Genomic DNA, 24,182 nt, shown 5'->3' with positions numbered 1-24,182 from the left:
CACAATATGGTTTCTAAGTCCCTGGCCCACTGTGCTGGATAATATCCAATATTATCTAAGTTAAACAACTCAGCCTAAAACCTCTCCCCCAAAACCACCCTGACCATATAAACCCAGTACCCTTCTCCAACTCTCACAACGCCCAAGCTCCATTCGCCTGCCTTGGCTGCATCCCAGGCTCGCAGAAGTCTTACAATTCACATTTCGTTAGCAATGGTCTATACAAATCATTACTTTCTCAGAACAGACATAACACAGTGCAGTCAATGACACAGCGGCGGTGCGCTGTACAGAGTCATGGCAGCCGAGGGGGATCAAACAATAAACAATACAGTTATTTGTCATGTTGGGTTTATAAAGGGAATCAAACAGCTCCTTGTGCTCCTTAATTGGGGCTGGGTGGAGTAGCTTTGGTGCCCAGAGTGAAACAGCGGGGTGGCGTGTGCCCAAGTCCTCATAACGTACAGTAAATATAAACACATGCTCTACCCAGGCCCATGTGGCATGCTGAAAGAGAAGCCTTGTCCTCTCTCTGATGACTGAAACTTCTTCCTTCCTACTGCCCTGAAAACACGTGGATTCTGAAAGTTGCATGCAAGCTGCTGTGGTGTGGAGACTGAGGCGAGCTGAGAAATGGCAAGAGGCGAGGAGAAGATACTGACATCCCCTCTTCAACACAGCAATGCGCTAATTACAGCTACAGTGGCGCCTGTCACTGCACAACGTCATCTGGACGCAGGGCAGCGCTTTCATCAAAATATCAATTTCTGGTGTTTCTCAAACTGGTCTGCAATTTTTATGAATCATACACTGTAATTTTTTGAAAACAATCTCCGCTGTTTATGTGGCTGTAATTGATTTGTTTATGAAAACAGCCATTGTTCTCAAGAGTGTCGGAGGCAGCCAAACCGCTGAACGGCTTCAAGTGGAAGTCATTGTTCTATGAATGCAATGAAACCAAAGCCCGCTGACCATGTGCACCACCAAAGAAAAGCACCCCTCCCTCCAAACAAAACCACCGCTCAAAGCTAGCAAAGCTAACGAAGCTACCACAGTGTTGCACGGTAAAAACAGCCTCATTCTCTCTGCTGTTACATTACTGTTGTTTTGTTCACAGCTGCCGTGGGCTTAAAGGAGGATGGTTATCTGTAATTTTATTCAGGTAATTCCAGACACCATCTGGCAGCTTTGCAGCGTGATAATCCCCTCACAGTTCAATTTTCAGGTCCTCTCACTGGTGTTGCCAAGAACAATTAGACAAAATTGTTGGGTTGTTCCAGTCAGACATGGAAAGCTCAGTCAGGTTAGCAGCCCGCAGAGATGGACAGGTCCAAACAGACAGCTACCTCATAGCTGAAGTGACAAAACGTTTGATTGGACACATAGAAACTGAGTTATTTGTAGGGAGACTGGCTGCAGCAGACAGCAGGCAGCTGTCCAGTGCACCAAGCCAGATGTGAAAGTGCTCTTTTCATTAGGGGGGTTCTCCTCTGCAAGGATTTCCTTCAGGATCTCTCATTCAGATTAACCTATTATCAATCATGGTGGGGAAATACTGAGCAGAAAACCCTAGTGTATTAAAAAATACTGAGGAAAGTTAAAAAAAGAAAGTAAACTATAAGAAAGTAGATAAAAGTCAGCACAAGTTGAAGGATACTAGTTTCAGCTGTTACTTGACAGATACTGGGTCCATTTGTGATGGTATTACATGTTTATTGGTTTGATCAATATGACAATGTTTTTAAATGATGTCTTCTGCCTAGAAACATAGTAAACTCTAACTCGCCAGCACATAAGATTATCAACAACCTCATGCATGTTCACATTAATTACTTTAACATGATGCCATCAGGACTGCCTTTTAGATTGCTTGCATGTAAAACAAATAGCTTTATTCGAGAAACTATTAGACTAGAACAACCACAGTACAAGAAACGGTCATCTTGTGTATATGTATATGTCTTGTACCTTTCTGGTGTTGGATATATATTTTTTAATGTTGATATTGGCAAGCTAAAGAACTACCATTGCTATTAATCCTTGTGTATTTAAAGTTGCTTTAATATTGTAATGTTTGTATTTTTGGGTATGTGTGTGGGATTCACATTGACTGTCTAATACAATAACCACATGCTCATGTGTATATTTAAGAGTTATTGGTCACTGTACTCAAAGATCATCCAACTTTTTTGTATGAAATTCTTTTTTTTTTCTTTCTGTACTGAATTGCAGAGGAAAGATAGTAACTCAAATACCTGACAAAATGTGATACAATATTAACTGATTCCTGACTTTCACACAGTTTGATTTCTGCCTAGTGGCCGTGGGATAAATTCACAAATCCACAATTTTGAAAAGAAATTTGCTGAATGGAGACCATGAGGTGTGGTTAAATGTTGACAAAAGCCAGTAAGTAGACCTTTAAGCTTTGATTATTTTGTTACAGTTCTGTTTCTTATCTAATTTGTTTACAGTTGTAGTGAAAGTTTCATTTCAAATCATTTTATTTGCTTCAGGTTTTTATAATATCTCCTCCATATTTTATTCCATCTTATATTACATTATATTATATTAGTCACAACATTGTTCTCTTAACTCATTAACTTCATGCAAGGTTTTTTAATTTAAAATTGTACCTACTTGTAGGTGAATGTTTTTTTTTCTACCCTTTGTTCAATCTTTGCACCTAACTGTCTTTTATTTCTGTTTGCTTGGCACCTTCAGCCTTTACTTACTTATATACAATACATTACATCTGAGGACTCTTTCAGCAAAACCAAGAACACTAAACCACAAAAAAACCAGAGTGGAATAAAGGACAGGAGGGCCTTAATTTCCCAAAAGGAGTGACTATGACTTATCAGAGACAGTATCTTAGGGCAGGCCAGGGCAAATGAAAGCAAGGTGAGATTGAGTTGGGTTTAGATTACAGGCTGATGTCTGCAGCGCCGAGGCCATACAGTAATCTCCTATGACTGATTGGCTGCAACCAGGAGTGACAACTGAACTGATGTTATCTTGGTTATTTCTACTGAGGCGGCATTGAGGCAGGAGAAAAGAGGGGCAGGCGGGTGTGATAGAGCAAGGCTTGACATGTAGTTACTGTTTTCAGATGTTGTGCTGAGGAGCAGGTGACACAGAGTGTGTCTCCATGGAGGAAACAGGGATTTCCTTTTGCATGAGTCATGGGTAGCAACAACAACACACAAAAAATATGAATATGTGACCGTACATGAAAACAAAAGCACAAAAAAAGCTCTTTTTCTTTCTCTCAAATACACACACACACACCAGTGTTTCCCCAGCATTTCATTTGCCAGCAGAGTGGAAACATCAGACCACCGGACACTAAAACAGAAACCAAAACAAATGAAAATTTGGTTTGCTGGCAGCTTCTAAAGGCAGAGTGACCCAACCTGCCTGTGTATAATTGTGAAGGGAAACTCTGACGCGTGCACGCATGCGCGCCTGCACGCATGCACGCACACACACACACAAACACACACACACACACACACACACAAACATAAACACACATGCTTGGACAGGATACATACATTCACACAACTCTGAGCGTTTGCATCTGTTGATGCCCACATGTTGTATTACCGCAGCTTTGTGAATGTTATTTTGTGAGAGTGCTTTATTGGAAAATTTGCAGGAAAATTGTCCATCGGTAAAATTAAATGCTTAAATTCTTCATGGCAACAAAATCCACCGCTCTAGATTTATGAGTTTGATCGTTAAACTGTTTCTCAGAGCTCTGCTTTGGCATGAGCAAAATAACAATAAAAGCATTATTAAAAGCTAAAATTTCTAATTCTACATGTACAAGCAGCATATGACCAAAATGCATATACTGATTTAGCATCTTTGCCTTATTATACTGTATTTTATTGTACCACTGACACCATTGCACCCTAGAGATTACTGATGTTAGTAATTGTGTACTGTATCTATTTATTCAGAGAGCAGCTGTAAAGAAGACCCAGTATGATCCGTGGGGAGCCCACAGCTCACCGTGTTAATGAACTGAGAGCTGATGGCACAGAAGCAGTTTAGATAGAGAGGTGGAAGGATGGAGGGAAGTGGAGAAGGGGTGGGGGGGCAGTGTTGTGGAAGCCTGGCTTAAGAGTGTTTCCATGGTAGGATTGCCCAGGAATCTGATGCTGGTGCCAGACGCGGGGAAACCCTCATCAAAAACAAGGGAGCACACCCATCAACACCAGCCCAGAGGCTGCACATGGCCCTAAAGACAGTCATATTCAGATTCCAAACAGAAGCAAAGGAGCAACTGATCCAACGAGCCCGTTAAGTGAAGGTGTATGGTTTTATAATTCTTTTGTCGCCACAACATTCAGTACAATTCTTTGGCTTTCAGATTGAGTTTTACTTAAATATTTTGGGCAGCAGGACTACTTTTGAGGCAGAAATAATCTCATTGGTTGGGTTTGACCTCAGGGGGCGGAGCTCACAGAACTACAGTTATTGTACTACAAGTTTGACAAAAAAAAAAAAAACCCTGCAAATCCACTAACTTAGCTAAACTTTTAACCACGTCCCAGAAAATTAAATCTGATTAAAAAATATTTTTATGGGATTGAAATTATTATTACAAGGTTGTTTTTTTTTTTTAAAAACAACCTTTGACCTGAGGACTGTCAAGATTTACTTTAGTTTCCCTGATATCCTGATATTTATTGATATATTAGACATAATTAATTAAAGGATGGTAATTCTCTGTTTTGAACAATTTAAAGTCCTTTTCTCCTCTGTACTGATTTCTGGACTGACTTTACTCTGCTTACATATACTGTAGTGATACACCCAGAAAACAGTAAAGCAATGTATTTTAATTATATTCTGCTTCATGCATGATCATGATCTAGAGCTACTTGTAATGCTTCATAAAACAGCTTTACATTTTAAGAAAGAATGTAAAGTGAAAATGCACTCTTATTGAGTCAAAGTAATGAAACCGTAACCAAAGTATTCAACATTAGCTTGTTGGCTCATCTAATGAGTAGGCTATAAGGGCTTCTAGTTAAGCTAAGAAGATACGTCATGACTGGAGGTCTGTCTTCACAAGTTTGCTAACTCATGCTCTAAAAAGTGGCTCTTTGTTTCTGTCAACTGAGGTTGAAGCCAACCAGTGACATTAAATCAACCTTTGAAAAACGGTACATGAGAAACTCTAATCTGTCCTCCTCTCAGGAAGAGATCAGCATTAATCAAAGGGGTCAGAAAGAGGGGAACAAGGCCTGCTCTCATACAATCACTTCTTGTTTTGATAAACAATCTTACTATTTCATTGTATAGTGCTGGAGGGGGCTGCTGGATTGCTAGACGGAGCCTTGGATTCTTCCTTTCACAGGTGGAACAATGAAAAGGCTTCCCTCTTTTTTGAATGAGTCACTAGGCTGATAGGATCACACGTGTTTACATTGCTCAGCCTTGGCCCAAACCGTACCTCACGTTGCTTTGCTAAAGCTAATCAAGGAAATTGCTGTTTGTAAACCTCGTTGTATCAACATCTGGGAGCAGTCCCCTCTCCCTCCAAACCAAAACGGCTTAAAGTAAGAAAAAAAGAGAAATAAATACTGACGCATGGCACACGTGCACGCACACACACCACGTGCACAACCACCCACAAACACACAATACATTCTGCATTTGTGACCCATTCCTCTGCAGAACAGGCAATGGAAACTTCTGCAAATGTAAATCTGGTGGGTTAAAAATACGGCGCATTAATGTGCACCACATGTGGCACTCTGGCAAGATGGAGGATATTTTGACGGCGGGGGGAGAGGAGGGAGGGAGTAGTCCTGGGGTTTCTCCAACAACGGAGAGAGGCAGACACACACACAGACACACACACACACATACACACAGCTGCACTGAGACGATGAAGCACTGACTCCAAAAACTCCTCCTCCTTTACCTTGAGCCTTTTCCACGAACACCACCTTGGAGTCGTGCTGGAAGTTGTGTCCGTCGAGGAGCATCCTCTCCCCTCCAGGGGCGGGACACGTCTCCAAGCTCTGCTTATCCACTAGCGGTAGCTCCTGGGCCGATCTCTGGGCTGTAGGAGGGAAAACAGAAACCGGCCTCATTGCTCAGCTAATACACACCCACTCCCCATGCAGACCTGAGCATCCAGACCAAGGCTGAATCACTACCTAGACAGCTTTCAGAGACCTCTCTGTAAAACTGTAAACCTCAACCTCTTCATCTTAAAATTAAAATGCCTCTTTGCCAGTAAGCAGGGAGAGGTTTCATATGTTTATTTGTGTTTTCCTCAACTATAGAGGATGTTTTCTCCCAAATATTTGGTTTCAGAGTGTCTTTCAACTCTGTGACTGTCTTACTCCTCTCTCTTACGTTCTGGCTTGCCCTGCTCATTCCTCACTCACTTTTAGTTTTTTTCCAAAATGATCTGTTACTTGCTATGAAATATTTGCAAACCTTTCCTCTCTAAATATAATGTTCATCTTAGCCAGGCCGCCCTTGTGAAAGACATCTATAATTTCTTTGCAATCAACTAGGATAAATAAATATAGGTTCAATAAAACATCAATATCTTTTGTCAAGCGAGGATCCTCTTTTTGTAATTTGATGCTTCTGCTTTCTGATTTTGATAAAACTCTAATTCCTGGTCTTTGGAAACCATCAATCTTCCTCACATCTCTCTGTTTCTCTCCCACTGTCTGTTGTTCTGCCTCACTCACAAAGTGAATTTTGGTCAGAAACAATTGCTTTGTGGCAGTCGTTCAGAAACTAACAATGGTCTATTTCAAGGGGCTGAGATCATGGTTTAACTACTGTCTTTCATTTACCTCATAAGACTTAATCTCAATGGCAGCTCTCACTGCCAGAACCACATGAAGTGGTTGATCTGCCTGAGTTTATCCTGATCCAGTGAAAGGTCAACTCCAGTGCGCTGCAGAAAGTCAATGAAGTTTATCGAGCAAAAGCCCAAATAGCCTTCACACAGACAAATCCTGACAAAGTCAAATGCAGCTTGTATGCAGTTCTGGTTCTGCAGTGTATCTAGTTAAAAATTATTTTTATTTTATTCATTAGCCTAATTCTTTTTTTTTTTGATAAAGTGAATAATTTGTCATATCAGATTAGTCATTAAACAGTCCAGAACCAAATAATATTTAATTTACAGCAATGAAACAAAGAAAAGCAGCAAATCCTCATATTTGAGAAGCTGGAATCAGTGAACCGGGACTTGATAAATAACTTGAAGGATTAATCAATTCTCAAAGTTTTTGGCTACTGACTAATTGATTAATCCAGTCCCTCCCAATTCTTTTGTCTTGTGATCTCGTCCCCTCGTCACATGTGTCATATGGCCATGAATTATCAGCAGTTTTATCACAGCTTCATTTTTTGAGTTATTATTAGAGATCAGAAATGGTATAGCTATCCAGTGTTTTACAATGCAATTTGTGCAGCAGATTTTTTTTCTACTTTGTAGTTGCAACCCCTAAAATGAATCTTCCAAACCTGTAGAAGGGTCTCAATCCCGTTTTTGGTAGTAAGTCAGTAAATTGATTATTCACTACTACAAAAGGAAAACCAAAGATGTACTCACAGCACTCAATGGGGTTTGATGAAGCCTGCAATGACACTGTTCTCCCGGTGGCCTGGTTGATGTGAACTCTGAAAACCATCCGCACACGTGTGTTCTTACGTCCGATGTCGGTCTCCCCCTTTCGCAGCTCTATATCCGAATTACGCAGCTTCAAGATCCCTGCACAGTCGATTCTGCGTTAGTGGAGACACAAAGTGAAGAGGTCAAGTTGGAGTTTATCCACAAGGCAAATCATCACGTGCATTTGTGACATATATTACAGTTTCTCGGTTAATCAGACTGTGATTTATAAGGTATTTTAATCTGGACTCTCTCACACAGTCCTGTAGGAGGCTGCAGTCATTTCAACAGAAGATTAACACCCCCACCCCTGATACAGCTTTTACACTTCAATGCATCTACTCTTGGGTATAAGTCAAAACTCTATAGACACAAATGTCTGGGAACGTTTATTACATAATGAATATCTTTCATATAATCCACAAGAGATCGTCCCAAAATATCATCTCTGTCCACAAATCTCACAGCCAGGACTTGGCTGTAATAATCATTTTTTTATACAGTGTTTAAGTCGCCATCATCAGACACTTAATAAAAGGCCCCCTCCTCCTCCTCCCCACCACTCTCTGTCTGCACTGCAACTCAACTAACTTTTTCATACTTAAATACCTAGAGCCTTTCCAAACGGTTTCTGGCTTTTCCATCACCGTGCTACTTGATGCCGCATTCCTCAAAGCCTAGTTAATGTCAACTTTTACACACATTCGAACACTCCCTGACATTCTTCTTGCCAGACACCAGGGTCTGCTTCACTGGCGAAGTAATCAGGTGTTGATGCTAAGGAGCCCAGCTGTTCGGCTCTCCGCCTACACAGACAGACTGAGTGCAAAACCACATACTGAGGTGTCCGTTCAGTGCCTGAGAAAAACTTTGAGAAGGACAGCACGATACCAGAGGCCCTCCAGTATAATCATTTTATTTATGAAGAGTTAATTAGGGTTATACTAAGTTGACCAACAATATTTGTGGCTTCATATCAGCTTGAAAAATCTAGACTGAGGTTGATTAATGATTTAATTTAAGACACATGCTCCTAAATCATCAAGAAAAACCTTTTCAGAATTATAATAAAGCTTGTATTCTATACCACATAATAAAACATCAACAGCATAGTAAGTCACACTGGAGTACGTGTCAAAACTAATAAATCTCACACAAATCCCTGGCCTATACTGTAAGTACTCTGAGGCGTGCCCTCCGTGAGAAAAGAGAAGCCATATCCTGAGGTGAAGTCGTTGTATAAGGGGAGCTTATGTGTTACATCCATTAAAAGGCAGAGAAAGTGCTGATGCTAGCAGCCTGCTACTGCCTGCAGCTCAGACAGAAACCCAACGTCCCTGTTAGCAGCTTTGAGCTTCCCCAGTAATCTGATCACTGAGGCTTATAAAAATGGGAAAGCCATTCGTCTGTGTTCAGAGGGCATCACGTTCAAAACCCAAACACTCACAAGAAGGCATGCACGCTCATGGGCACGCAAATATGAGATACAACACTCTTATGTCCATAGTGTCAACTTTTTTGAGAAAAACTGTAATCTAACATGCCTTAAGGCCCAAAAGTAGCAAAATGTAGCCAGGTGGAAAACTGGAAGAGCAACTCAGTTGAACTGGTCAACATTCACACCTGAAAGACTTGCACCTTGACTGCAGTTTACTTATGAAGACTTGTGGCTTGACTTGAACTTACCCTTAAATCTCAACCGACTCAAGACTCAACATGGACTTGTTTTCGAAGACTTGCAACTTGACTTGTACTTGTCTTTAATGACTTGAGATTTCCCTTGCCTTGACCAACTTGTCTCAAATAACTAAAAAACTTCACATGGATTTGCCTAGAATAACTTGAAAAATGAATATGGACTCAATTACTTGAGACTTAAAGGTACACTATACATGATTTGTTGGTTAGTGTTTGTAAACACAGCATTCAAAGATGGCTCCTCCCCTGCAGCTCAACTGCACCAGAATAAGCTGAGAGCAGAGCAAGAGAGAGTGGGAGAGAGCAGTGGTGGACGAGCCAGCTAGAAAGTGAACTAAGAGAGAGCGAGTGGCAGTAGCGAGAGCAGAGCTGTGATTCAAATAAATAAATAGCATTTTCTGATTGTTTCATGGTAATACATTCTAAAACACAAATAAACGTGCCCCCATCTCTGCACAACCCTGCTGGAACGTGCCACATTGCCAGATTTTGTGTGAATGCAGCTGAAGCACACACAGCTTATCCTTTCTGTTGTGGCCTCTCTGCTCTGCATGTGAGTGTGTAGCTGAGCCCCATCATCGCTCAAACAGACACACAGGCAGAGAGGAGAGGAGCAGCACTCTGCAAAGTTTGTCTTTAACTTGGATTTGCCTTTGTGGACTTGAGACTTGACCTGTACATAGCTTTAATGACAGGAGACATGACTTGCTTGCAAATAACTGACTTTTCAACCAGATTCATGCCAGTTTTAACCAAGACATCTGGGGTTATTTACAAGTCGTTTGGGGCAAATCCAAGTCTTGAGTCATTCCAGACTTGATGTGGAATTGTCTTTTCATTAGCTAGCTCATTTAAACCAGACCAAACCAAAAACACTTCAACAAGATGTATCTATCTTTTAACATACAATTCAGCAACTCATATCTCACTGGGTAAGTACAGTCCCTGATATAACTCACATGGCCCGCATGTTGTTCTCTGGCAACAACGGGATCTCCAGCACTTTGGTGTTATTGTGCAAGGCCTCGTGGCTCGGGGTGGACACCGTCTTCCCGGTGATGCGGTGAACCTGGTAGAAGGCGTGGGGCCTCAGGAGCCTGTCGTCAGCTGTGCCAATGAACAGCTGCAGGGTCAGAGGCTCGCTCTCCATGTAACCGTGCAGCTAAGAGGCGGAGAAAGAAAAGATGCAGTTGTGGTTAAGTCATGTCTTCTAGAAAAAATAAACAAAGCACCCACTTGCACGCGGTCGAAAACAAACCAAGGTCTTTCAGGGGTCAGACCCTCAATGCAATGGTTTTCGAACAAAGTACCCATTGAGGATTTTGTTAACATTTCATCTTCATTAATTTACTACCAGTGGCCTATGTACACTTACTCCATCAGTTCATACCAGGCCTTCCAAGATGTTGATCCTACAGTAGCTGAATCTCAGGGGCAGCCGCTGCCAGAGAGCAATAAACCCACCCACCTACAGCGAGCAGCATTGTGATTTGTGAGAGCCGCTTGTCTTGTGACAAGACTGAGCCAGTGTTTCAGCAAAGTCAAGGTCATGTCAGCCCCACCAAGCCGCGGTCAATCAGGGTCAAAGAAAACTCTCAGTAGTGACCCTGCTCTGATCTTTATCAGTAAAATGATCCCGAATGGCACAATTGAGTTGGAGACTGTACAGAAGTATTACTTGCTGTTGTTGGCGGGCTGAACCCAGAGCTTCTAAAGTACTCCCAGACCTCCATAGGTGTTACTTGACAGGAGGCCTCCTGCCAGGATGACCTCAACCACCCAGACAGCAGAGTGCAGGCATGGAGCCCAAAACCCACAGGCTGAAATCTGAGAACAGCGGCTACTACTGACACACTGTCTGAAAGTTATGTATGTTATCCATACAGTGTGACAGGTGAGAAATTAGAGCAGAATACTTAGCATTTAGAAGTCAAAACAACTGAGTGAAGCACAAAGAGTATAAGAACAAATAAGAGGAATGTACATATTAATATAATGTGATTGAAAGTAGTATATGGACAAATTGGTCATATTTACTTATTTATATAATAGTGTATATAGTATATAGTGTTATATATATTTATAATGTTATTTAAGATGTTAAGGCTGCAACCTATAACCTTCCTCCTAATCAAACGACAGCAATGACGGTGGAGCGTATCTGTGTTGCATATGTGAGTCTGTTTCACCCCGTCAACGTTGGTTTACATTGAAAATTTCATCAATCAACCATGCAATGTGAATGTAAATAGAGGTGGTTTTTGCATTTCACCACGTTCCACCATACGTAATTGATACATTAATGATATATTGCGAAAAAAAACTCCCCAATTAAAATTTCAAGTTATTACATTTTCCAAAATTCTGCTTCTTTTGAGCCATTTGTTCCTCTTCAGTTCTTTCCATCCTTTTCATTAAAAACAGACAGTTGCTGCACTTGAACTGCTCACACTGAATTAGAAGCTGATATTGTTGGACAGTCAGGTCCACTGTTATGACTGTTTTCTGTATGGAGAGTTAGTCACATATATTCAGTAATAACTTTTAACTAAAATACAATTGGTTGCATAACTTCACGAAGAGCAGACTTCTGATATTGAGCCATAAAATATGAAATTAGAAACAAATTTAAAGTGTAATAATGGGACCTTAACAGTCAAAACCAACATTGGGAGGCATGAATAATGTCTTTAAATGAAAAATATGTGCACATCAGCATCCACAGACTCTGTCAAAAGGTTATAGAGGCAGACACTGAACCCCAACTAATTATACGCCACTGTGGGTACGAGTGTCAGCTGAAACGATTGGTGAGGAAATGTTGAAACGAAGACCACAGTTTTCACTTACATAAGAGGAGCACTCGAGGCGAGGAGTACCCACATCGAGAGTAAAATGCTCAGACCGGGGAGGCACAACATGTGATTTGGAGGAGGATCCCTGTCAGGGTTAAGAGCCTGCAAAAGCCCTGTATATTTGTGTAAGGAAATGGGTTGCTGCCTAGCAATGCTGTTTATTTAGGCAGCAGGAAGGAGTGTGATGAAGTGAGGTAGCCCGCTTGCAAGGTTAGGTGGCTCCTTTCAAAATGTAATTACTAACAGATTACGGATTATTTGCTTTGAATTATTATCAGAAACATAGTCTAGGGAAATAGAAATACTGTATAATCTCATCTGAATGCTTTCAGCTGTTGCTTTGCTTCCAAAACTTCACAAAGCATGCAATAGTAGGAACATTTACCGCTTATGTCGGCATTTTCATTCATCATTTTAAAGTATACAGTAACATGATCTAAGTGGCAATCGTGCTATCAAGAAGCCTCTTCTCTTTTTCACCTTTAAAGTGATCTGAATCCTGTGTTTTTATGAAGCAGCTGCAGCAGACAACAGTTATGATTTATTGATGCAATTAAATCACTGTGATACCACTACATGTAAATCCACCGCTCCCCCTCGCATGCAGTTTGACATTGGCAATACAGACGCCCCTCCCTAGTTCATATTATCACCAACAAGAGGAATTCCGAGACTCCGGCTGCTCAAGGCACCAACGAGGAGTGAGAAAGGGGTAAGAGTGACTGGGGGCTTCCTCTCCGTTCCTATCACGGGCCCTCCCAGCTCTAAAAAGGATGATCACACACACGCAAAAACACACACATATGCCATCCTGGATTTCAGATTTGTCGAGGGACTGACAGCCTAGTTTGGCCCACAGTTCATCCCGTCACGCTGTTTGCTTCACGTGATATTTGTTAATTACACGTTCTTCAGGAATCTAAATTTGATGACAAGGATTGAAAGCCAAGAATCCGCAAGGCAATAAGAAAAGACACATGACCCCAAAATAATAATGTTCAGATCTTCAAAAATGCACTTCAAAACAGCTGGTTTGATGTGTCTTTTAAGCAACGGGAAACTTATGACTTCAGACAAAGAAAAACGAAGACCTCACAGACTTGAATAGGGGGTATTTCCACTCCACCAAAGTGCAGTATGAAACCCTGAGCATTAACTGCGGTGAGGACTGCACACAGCACTTCAGAGGGGCATACTTCAGTCTGTGCTGGCGTAAGGGCGGGTGTGGTTGAGGCAGGCAGCAGCAGCGATGGCACTGAAAAAGAACAGAAAACAGCCGACGTAGCTGTGCTGGATGTTGGAGGTGGAGAAAAAGGAACCACACAGAACAGGCCCTTCCAGAATAAACTCTGTAAAGTCTGGGCAGGGTTTGAGTCAGAGGAGCGACGGGACAAGCCAGGGAGGCTTCGTCAGCCAGCCTCCGCAGCAGAGGTTGCAGCGCTGTGTGTACCATGTAATCAGGAAGTCACAGAGATGGGGCTGCCTTGTCTGAGGCTCCCTCCAACATCTCCATCAGAGTCTGCCAGAAACGTGTGTGGTTTAGCTGCTGCCGCCTCCGCAGGACGCAGCGCGCGATGATGTCAGTCGTACACACGGGAACTTTCCTAAACAAAGGGAAGTCTGTGTGGTTGGGGTGGTAGCTGGCGGAAAAGTAGGGGGAGGTTTGGGTTTAGGTTTAAAGAGAACACACTCTCTATTTCAGCTGGGCTTGAACTCAGACCCCTGTCATTAAATCATTAGCACCTTCTCATGGACAAATACACACGTCCTGCACGGATGTGTTGCTAATGTTGCGACACGTTGGATGGTTCAAGTTTTGGTTTCCAAATTTCTTATTCCACGAAATACTTCTGTTTCCTTTTTCCGCTGATGTCTGATCAACAAAAAGCACATGAGGAGAACTTCCATCCAAATTCTATTAAATTTAACCTTTTCTACACGATAGCTTGTCATGGTGGGAAAGAAAGTTGGCTTCAGCGGTGTCCCAATTTCATGTATCTTTTAATTGTCATCTACTAATTATCACAGTACGCTGTTTATGCACTGTAATTAATTAATTTTTTACTACCATGTAATGATGCACTGAGGAGTGTCAATCAAACTACATCACCACTGCCAATTAATCTCCATGAACAGACACATTTAATAATTTCTAAGCTGTCACACTACTACTCAAACCAAATTTCAAAAATCACACAGATTTACCATTGTGCTTACTTCTATGAATACAATACATCAGCCAGGTCTATATTCTGTCATTTCTATTACCACAGATATATGATATTGGTGTATAGCAGTGGTTTATAACTTGTGGGGTGTCCATTCGTGAACTTACAGGACAGCACTGTCATTTTGAAGTACCATTTCCCACTTCCACCTCAGACCACACCCAACAGTGATGTCAGTGGTGTACTGACACACCCTGGAGTTCATTTCAACACAGTAGCAAGATGACAAGGTGTAAAGAACTGGAGGTCAACAATTATAACATTTCCAGAGGAAATAGCAAAGGTATGTTACAGAGTTTGTCCACCGGAGAGCACTGACACGTTTATTTGTCAACTGTAAAATGTCCTGCTCATTACAAATATTGGTCACAGTTGAGGGTTTTTTAATTTAAAAAAAAGTTTACTACTTTACTTGTGTTTGTGTGTGTAAAAAATGGTGAATTTATCGTTATCACATTTGTTTTCTGACCACTTGGAGTCAGAACTCCACAAAAAGCTGAACGAACATAAGCATTTGATCTATTATTAATTTTAAAAAATTTGAGTTTTAACTCTCAAATCACTGTAAGAGAAATTGGACTCAAAAATCTAGTATCAGTCAGGCTCTAGAGAGGATACTTATTTATTTTGACACTTCTTTGGCTCACTATATATTTAAAGCCTGCTTAGAGTTAATATGTAATGTGGAATAGGAAAACAGCTTATGTTTGGTCTTAAATAACTGTTTAGCAATGTTAGCATTTTACAATTCAAACCCACGGACATGAGGAGCGTGCTGCTTTTTAGCTGCTTAGAGAAAAACTGCACATTATAAAAAAAACCCTATTATTAAAACCAAAAGGCAAACACAGAAAAACTTTGCCCCATATGTGACGAACATCTGGTAAACTTGTAGGCCCATTGTAATGTATTAATAAGATGTCAAAAGGTATTAATTAAACTGACAGCCTGGCTTACCACTCACTTTGCCAAACTCATTGCTGCAGACCCTTTATTTATTCAGAGACTGAGGTCAGCTGTGTGCAGTAATGGTTGGGGGACCAGATGGGTTTATAACCAAAACATATCTGCAGTGGTCCACATTTTTTTCTTTAGTCCCGACCACCACTGCTACTGTGGTTAAAGCTCATGACTAAGCTCTTGCCGGCCATGCTACATCACTTTGTAACTGTCTGTGTTGCACTCGACAACGCAATGGAAAAGTCTGAGTCACCCTTGTCTGGACAGGAACTGACTGAGTGGACTGGTCTGTCTAATAGCATACCTATGGTATTCCATTCAGAAATGTGACATCTTTGAATAACATAACAGCCAGGTCATGAAACACATGTTGCCACAGTCTGTTTTAACACATGAAGTTGAAAACCAGGAAGGAGAAAGTGTTGAGTCGAGGAGTGACAAGGTAAGGAGAATAAATTAGGATAATGGTTGTAGCGTGTGTTGGTCTAATCATCACCGGAAACCGAATAGTCTGGCTCAGTGGTTCCCAACATAAGATACAAAAGGGGCTTGTAATATAAACATGAGAAGTTGCAATATGATGAATGAAAAAATGATGTTTTTTTTCACTTTCTTATGATTCATTTTTTTATTGTTGTGAAATATTGGATTATTTTACTTCTAAAAATATTTTTATGACGCAATCAAAAAGGGGAAAATCCCATCTTTGGTTTAAATGCTCACAGCTTGAAGAAATATGCAACCTGTTATATGGGGTATCAACTAGACACTGCTTTTAGCCAAAAAGTTAAAAACTGCTGATATAGCAGACCTGAACGACTGGGTGTCCTCCTGCCAGGGCCTTCACTGCTCCCCTGCTGCCCTCTGTCTCATAGTGGGCCCGGTGGTGGGACTTGGGCTGCACGTCGATCTGCAGGCGGTATGGGCCCGAGCTGGATGGCAACTGCCAGTCGAGAGCTGGCAAGGATGGGCTGTCGATGTGAAAACACGTCCAACATGTCAACATAACAAGGAGGGAGGACGGCTTATTTTAGATGCACTTATCAAGGTAGAATGTGCAGAATGTGAACACTGTGATAAGACAGACCTCGTGATAAACCTGTTATAAAATGTAAAATATGCTTAAACGTACTTCTGGTTACTAAACATTCACAATGTGTCCAATGTGTATATATATAATTAAATGTATATATGGATAAATTCTCACATAATTCCTCAGTTGCCAAAAAAAATGAAAGAATTCAAAGTTTATATGCAGTTTTACGAATTAATAAGTCTTGAGCACACAAAAAGCTGTTTCCCTCAGGTTTGAATGTCACTCTCTTATTACCTGACGTATTGCTTTGGTTTGGGCCAGGTATATGGATGCTGTGGCACATCCAGAAACCCGCCACAGTAGCCCTCCTTCTTTAAGGGCAGGCGGTTGGAGGGGTGCTCATCTTGACAAAGCTCACCAGGACTCAGCTCTTCACCTCCAGGCTCCAGCTTCAGGCTGACAGTTGGGTTGTGCTCCATGCTGGTTTTCCGGGCCTTCATAGGGATTCCCTCCCCGAGGTCAGCCACTCCATCTGTGGTCAAGGCGTTGATGGCTGCCAGTATGGCCGAGTTGGTGTACTGGTTGGTGTTTGGCAGCCAGCTCTCCTCTGTGATGCTGAGACGAGGAGAAGTCTGTGGGGACAGCCCTGGAGAATGGTTGGGTGAGTATGCGTAGTGCTTGTGTGACGCCCCGCTGCCGTTGAAGCTGTACTTCCTCTTTGCACCGCACGGGGAGTTGGGCCTGGAACCACGCTGACCTATCCAGGTGTCATCTGTCACACTTGTGCGCGGGGAGGTGGAAGGGGAATGGCGTGGGGAACAACCACCTGGCAGGGTGAGGGTCGAGCCCTTGGGGGAAACTGAGGGGGACTGCCATGGGGAGTTCTGGGGGGAGTTGTCGTAGTTGTACGAGTAGCTTGATTCATAGGAGGATGCGTCAGAGTGGCAGCTGCGAGATGAGATGCTGCTGGCCGGACTCAGGCAGCTGGGGTCACGATATCCATCTGCACTGGGGAGGGTCAGCGTCACTATGGAGTTGACTCGTTTCGCAACAGGAAGGTTGTTCTCCTCCACCTCATCCTCAGGAAACTGACCGTAGGCTGTGATCTCAATACGAGGGCTTTCCAGGGTCGGGGCTCCGTTTGGGCGGATGTTTGAAGATGAATAGTACCCGGGCGCTCTCATGTCATCCTGGGTGTCATAACTTTGAGGCTCGGTGACAGAGACAGATATAGTGGGGCTAGACTGGAGGCTGTGGTACTGCGAGGGAAGACAAGGGTTGCCCAGGGGGAGGGAGAGACTGACATTTGGCGTGTAGCCATATGCATCTGGAAGGCAAACAGATTGAGTTTGTTACCATGATAATCAAACACACATTCACTGGCTCCCTTACTGAGACAGTTGCCAAGTTGGGTCTTATGAGAGCTGCTGCAGAAGTGTTGCCTATAATGGCAAAAGAAGAGCTTGCCTACTGAATAAAGCCCTGGCTATTTCCTGATGCAGAAGGTATGAAGGTTAAAACTTAATGCTTCATCAAATGGAGATCCCCAAGCATAGTCAAGTTACAACACAGCTAGGCCAGTGACACAAAACATATCTGAATGGCTCAATTTGTTTGAAGGAAATTAGTTGGGCGACACGAATAAAGGAGCCAAAAATAACTCCAGTCTAAATATAACCAAAGGCAAGACCAGGTGGTTTTTTTCCACTTCACACTGCCAGATGTATGCCACTTAATGCGCATGCTGCAGACCATAAACTGTAACATTATAAAAACACACACTGATGCTTTTGTTGGCCAGTTTCATGTTCCAACAGCCATCAAAAATAAACACAGGAGGGACATGATTCGTTTATTCGCATGCTGTAAAGGTGCATGCTGTATCCAACCAGGGGGAAGCTTATGGTCTCGTGCCAAAACTCCCGCTGGGTCGTATGAAACTCTGCCTGTCTGTGGGCGAAGGCTGAGGTCACAACCAGGGGCCGAGGAGGGGGAACATGGGAACTGGAGTTGTGGTTATATTGTGCATGAGGCTGGGTGTATGTGACCACAGTAGAGCACATTGATACAGAGGAAAACGGCAGACAGATGCAGTCAGACAGCTTGCAGTCACCACAGCTCCTGTCTGCTGTAAATTTAAGAGAATTAGGGGCCCCGCCATAAAGTCTATGACATCAGTGCTGCACCATATGACTCCTTGTAATAAAAGAAAATTATGCTTACATTTAATGCAGCTTGCGGTGTGTGACACAGTAGCCCTGAAATGTTTGTCTCCTATAATTAGACTGATGTGAATTAGCTGGAGTTTGCAGTCCTAACAGGTAGCCTGAGGGACTGTGCCATCAAATGACTGCTCAATACTGGCCTCTAAACCATTCACTATGTTACCCACAATGCCATGTCAGTCATTAGCACAGCTTCAATTCTGACTATTTTGGGAGCACTTTTAGTCATGAGAGCAGCAGAGCCACGCCCACCTTGCCCAAACCAGCAGGGAGGGGCGCACATCGACTGTCCATACTCCTGCTTTAATACAGTTAAAATCTGTATGGACTCTGGCTGAATACAGACATTCAAATGACAGTAAAGGTACAGTTAACACCCTAAATTAATGTAACATCACAGTTCAGTGGATCGCATCCGGATGTGTCAAACACTGATGAGAAGTTGAATGAATGCAACATTAACAGCTTTACTGTGCAGTGATAATAAGTTTAGTAGTAAATATAAACTAAAACTCACCCTCTTCAGCAGATTTCATTTTCTTTTTGGGGTAAGGAGCAACGTCTGAGATCAAACTCGGAGTTCAGTTGCAGAGGGGAGCGATTCCTTATCCATATAGCGGAGTTTATATATTCCCCAGCTGTTGTTAAGGATCCTCTCTCGCTGAATAACCGCACACAAACAACGAGAATGAGAAATAATAGTGTCAAAAAAGGCTTTGTCGAAAAACAGCTGTTTCTTTTTCCAAAAAGAAAAAACAACGCGCATCCAAAATGAAAGAATCTAATCGAGATGCGACAAAAAATATTAAAACGTTGAATAAATCATCACTTGAGCTACACAAGTTTGCCCTCAGAAAGGCTATTTTCGTTGCTGTGTTGAGATATCTGACTCTGTGTCAGGGGATCCTGGCTGCTGGGTCGCTATGACGCACTGCTCCAGCGCGCTGAGGACTTCTGCGCTTTTTAAACTCGGGGATCACCTCGGCACAGCACCGCCCATCCCAACTCTGACGCAGCTGAACGTCTGACCATCAGATGTGGATCCAATGGAGATCCTCACTCTCAGTGGGGTTTCCAGGGGCAAATGAGGCCAATTAACGAGGCTGGACGTGAAGCCTGAAGGCTCCGAGATGAATAAAATAAGCCTCGCCACGGGAGAGTCAAACACAAACCTCCATTGATTGGAAAAAACATCCTGTACTACTTCACCTCCAAGAGCTAATACCGTAGAACCTGAGCCAGGGTGAACACCCTTCTGAATATAAACAATGGAATAAATTGAGTAAAAAATGACACAGCAGAGCATAAAAGACCATGATTTGTTAGGTGACAGATGTTAAAAGAAACCCTGTAATGCAAACTATGTCCCCATGATCCATGACTGACTTAATGAGCACATACAGCATTAATCTGCAGCTTCCACCCACATTGTCTGTAATATCTGCTACCCTTGGCATCATGTACAAAGGAGTTATCAATGTGCTGCTGCAAGACACTGCACATGGAATCTCCTAAATCAAGATTTATGTGCAGACTAATCCTCGTGAGCATTTTACATAAAACTGCTGTCATTTTCACCTTGTAAGAGTCATTCATCAAGTGGTAACAGCAGACGGATGTTCAGTGTAAGGCTGCTGAGTTTTCAGAGTGCAGCTGGAGCAGCAGCAGATAAGAGGACAGGTGACCTGAGCCAGACATGCCAGAACATACGTATAGCTCAAGTGCCGCTTCATAAGACATAAAACATAAAACTTTCTTCAGATCTTGCACATAAGCGTCTCATGGGGTTTTGAAGTTGTTGCAAAGGCAAATAATTGCTTTTCCACTTCCTACTGACAGACTGCATGTCTGCGGGGCATGAAACACATAATTATCCATACTTGCATAGAAGTACTATATAAAAATCAAGTCCTATACCCAGTCATTTGACACGCTGAACTGAGAATCTTCATAGAGTTTTCCATAAGCCGCTCAATGTGGTTAGTGTATACTTATTCGGCTTGTCTCCTCAGCGCATTCAGTCCCATGCAGGCAGGGTTGTTGCTATCTTTGGCAGGTCTGGACCTTTCAGCAACTGGCAGTAGGCCCGTGGTTTCTGTGATGACAATAGTCACATGGTGGCTCTCTAAGAGTCTGTCTATCCTTGGAGGTGGGAAGCTACTTTACAGCAATGCAGCATCTTATCAGCTGACCCTGTTTGGTGTGATCCTTAGAGGTGGTGGCGTGCCATGCCACTGTTATTCTCAGTTATGGCGTGTCAAAGGTGCAGTTTGTAGATATTAGTGGCATCTAATGGACTGGACTTAGAAGGAATGGAATATAATTTTTACAAGTATATTGTAATCAGTGTATCACCTTAGTATCCCCTGAAACTAAGAATCCTGTTTTCGTCACCTTAGAATGAGCAAGTCCCCTTCCATGGAGGCTGACATATTGCACCTCCATGCTTCTACAGGTGCTCAGAATGGACAAACCAGACACTGGTCTTTCACGTTCTTTGCGAGTTAAAGGTTGTTCTTGTTATCTTCAATGTCCAAAGTAATGTTTCTGCAATACAATTTTCATCTTTTTAGGTCATTTTAGATTTTCTTTGTTGATTCTCTGAATGTATCAGGATAACTACTTGCATATCCAAGATCTGTCATTCAGTTGAATTGGAGAGGGGCTAAATAATCTCACACTCTGCTCTTGCATCTGCTATATTCATGTGATCATTACATCAAAGTAACTTTTAGTCCCTGCAAGCCTTCATTTGAATGTGAGTATTCTGTCACATCCTAGAGGGAAACAACATTCACTCAATGCATAGCTTGTTTAAACAGATCAAACTAACTTTGTCTCATCTTGTTTTAGAATTTGATATACTTATAGATCTTCTATTATCCTCCCACTGAAGAATGCTGCAGAAAGCAGTGACTAATTGCAAACCTGCAAAAGATCAAGAATATAAGAGGCAGATACATTTATTTTACAAAATGCAAAAAATGCAAAGTGCCCTGCATCAAATTTGAAATATTTTGATAAGGTACATGTTTTCTATGCCTCACTGCATCAAGATGCAAATTACTTCCATGAACGTCAGAGCCTAACTACATGATTGTCTTTAAAGTAAAACTGTGTCTTCCCTCTTTGTGTGATTTCAGTGACGAGCGGTGGAGAAAATGTTTTTGAAATCCCCTCTTAATCCACATTTGTCTCCATTGTGCAACAACATGGCATGCATGCCCCACATCCAAAGCAATATTCCCTCCTCACCCATTGGGATCTCATTTTGGCAGAGCTGACCAGCCAGCAGAGTATCTGAGGGAGTGACGGCACTTGTGAAATCCTAGCTGTCTGTTTCATCATGGGGACGTGGCGTGGTGGCTCCCCAGTCATTTAAAGAACCCCAGTCATTTCTTTGACCTCATGGAAAGCTGTCATGGGGGTTAGAGGTCTAATTGGGGCAAAAAGGGGGGGACTGCTACTCCATAGCTATGTGTAACTGTAACATGCACTGCAGTAAACACTTCCACCCATCTGCAGTTAATAAATAGCTCTGCTGCTGATTGACTCGTGGGCTCTTCTACGTCACAGCGGTGCCGGGCTCGTAGTTTTTCCAGCCAGGCCTGTTGCTGGTTAGCGGACACCTTGGTAACAGGCCACTACAGACCAGATGGATCCAGAGCCCTAACTGAGAGAAGGGCAGAGGAGATAATGAAAAACACCACCAATATCCTGGTCTGATAATACAGACGAAATGGAGAGAAAAGACCCTCTTTGATATAAAAAAAAGCTGTGTTTCACTGCTGTGAGTCACACAAAAGGTGCTGATGTGATTTCATACCAGAGCTAGTTTTAAGTTTTGTTTGTCTTAGTGAGATCTCATGTCTTGAAATCCTCCAGGGTAAGTCCAAGTCCAAGTCTGTCAGGTCTGTCATTAAAATGACACAGCATTTGGCATCTGCTTTTTAAAAGTTGAGTCTGAGTCAGGGAATCCAAATAAAATATATAAAATATTCAAGGTGTGTGCCTATTCAAGTCCTGCTTGACACTGTCAAAACTTGAGACTCAAATGTCTCAAGTCTTTATTTTGTCAAATCTCACAGTAGTCAAGTCGAAAACAAGCATCAAGTCCTTATTTTTATGATTTAAAGCTGCACTAATTCACATTATTCATATTAACAATAAATCAAAAAAGTATACATAATGTAAAAGGGCTCAATCATGGTAATGAGCCCACAGAGAATATTCACACAACCTAACAGTTCCCTTTAGCTTTATGCAGCATTTTAGCAACTTTTAGCTCAGTGTTTTGGTTGCCCCTGCTCATCATGTTACTGTTTTGGTCCACTGTCACTGCTCTCTTGGTTGTGACAGACCACGAACAGCAGCTGCAGGTTTAAAGAGTAGTTTGATACCAGGCTGGTGTGCATTGTTGCACCTGTAACCCCATGCAACAGTGATGTCATAGCGTACTAACACACTCAGCAAAAACCCTACTGTCAACTGCTGCTCTGTAATACAAAGACTGACTTTCACATATTGGGGCTTTAAGGCAGTGAAACACAGGGCAATTGTTGAGCAACTTAGATGGATAGCAAAGACTTGGCTCTGAGATGTCACTTTAATCCCACAGGACTTTTATTTAGCAGCAAGTGAACAGACCCTGTGGCACACTTTTGTTGCTTGTTCACATTCCCCAAGTGCATCTATATAATAAAAAGATTGAAGATGGATTACATGTACACATATGTTTTTGAAATCACAGGATTGTCACATTATAACTGTAAAGGGTTTCATATTCCTTAAAGTCAAACTGTGTTTACTGTGTGTCCTTCACTATGAGCTGACAGAAGAGCTTAGAGTTGGCAACACAATGCAAATACAAAGCAATATACTGTACACAGCATCCTTTATGGTGCAGTCTTTTTCTAATGAGTGGCACAGTCGCTTGGCTAATTTAATCAGACTGTAGATCATCTTGTTTCCAGGAAACATTCAAATACATTTTTGTCTCGTCGTCTCACTGTGATCGCTGCTGCCAGGAGCTTTGCCCAACTGTGTTTCCCAAAGTTTTGCCTGGTGTATCATAATATTAAGAGTCTGGGAAGGGGTGAAGCATCATTGGTTGGGGGTGGTCTCGCTGTGACAAGCCCCCACATTTTTGTCGTCTGCTATCCCGTATGTGGCTACTGCGAAACTGTTCAAATACCCTTCCCGGTATGACGTGGTTTGGCTGCAGTGGGGTGGAAAAGACCTAGACTCGCTTTTCTTTCCACAGTTCTAACCCTCAAAATCCAGTGCCTGACTTTATTTGTGTCTGAACAAAAACAAAATGGAACACTGGACGGCGTTGTAAGTTATTCATAAACTGAGAAACAAGCAGCCCAAAATGCCGGCTTTCCCACTGCTGAATCACCTGCTTGTTTTGGAAAAAAAAACTGGAAGGAAACTGAGAAATTATTACTGTACTTCTTTGTGTTATTGACTCAGCTAGCACACCCCTCGCACCACATGTGTACTCATAACTGT

General features: G+C 42.2%; 1 protein-coding gene across 1 annotated transcript in view; it reads right to left on the bottom strand.

The window, feature by feature from the left end:
- Positions 1 to 19,318, bottom strand: part of nfatc1 (nuclear factor of activated T cells 1) — a 40,108-nt gene extending 20,790 nt beyond the window's left edge. The window contains exons 1-6 of the mRNA XM_062435896.1: positions 19,186 to 19,318; positions 16,738 to 17,770; positions 16,219 to 16,378; positions 10,324 to 10,526; positions 7,607 to 7,779; positions 5,945 to 6,085 (exon numbers count right to left, since the gene is read on the bottom strand). Of these exons, the coding sequence (XP_062291880.1) occupies positions 5,945 to 6,085; positions 7,607 to 7,779; positions 10,324 to 10,526; positions 16,219 to 16,378; positions 16,738 to 17,770; positions 19,186 to 19,204 (1,729 nt within the window). The 5' untranslated portion in view covers positions 19,205 to 19,318. The remainder of the gene's footprint in view (positions 1 to 5,944; positions 6,086 to 7,606; positions 7,780 to 10,323; positions 10,527 to 16,218; positions 16,379 to 16,737; positions 17,771 to 19,185) is intronic.
- Between the last annotated feature and the right edge of the window lie 4,864 nt (positions 19,319 to 24,182).

This window comes from Scomber scombrus, chromosome 16 (assembly GCF_963691925.1).
Source record: "Scomber scombrus chromosome 16, fScoSco1.1, whole genome shotgun sequence".
Lineage (NCBI taxonomy): Eukaryota > Metazoa > Chordata > Actinopteri > Scombriformes > Scombridae > Scomber > Scomber scombrus.
The sequence above is the reverse complement of the archived record's forward strand: the minus strand, read 5'-3'. Positions and strand labels throughout refer to the sequence as shown.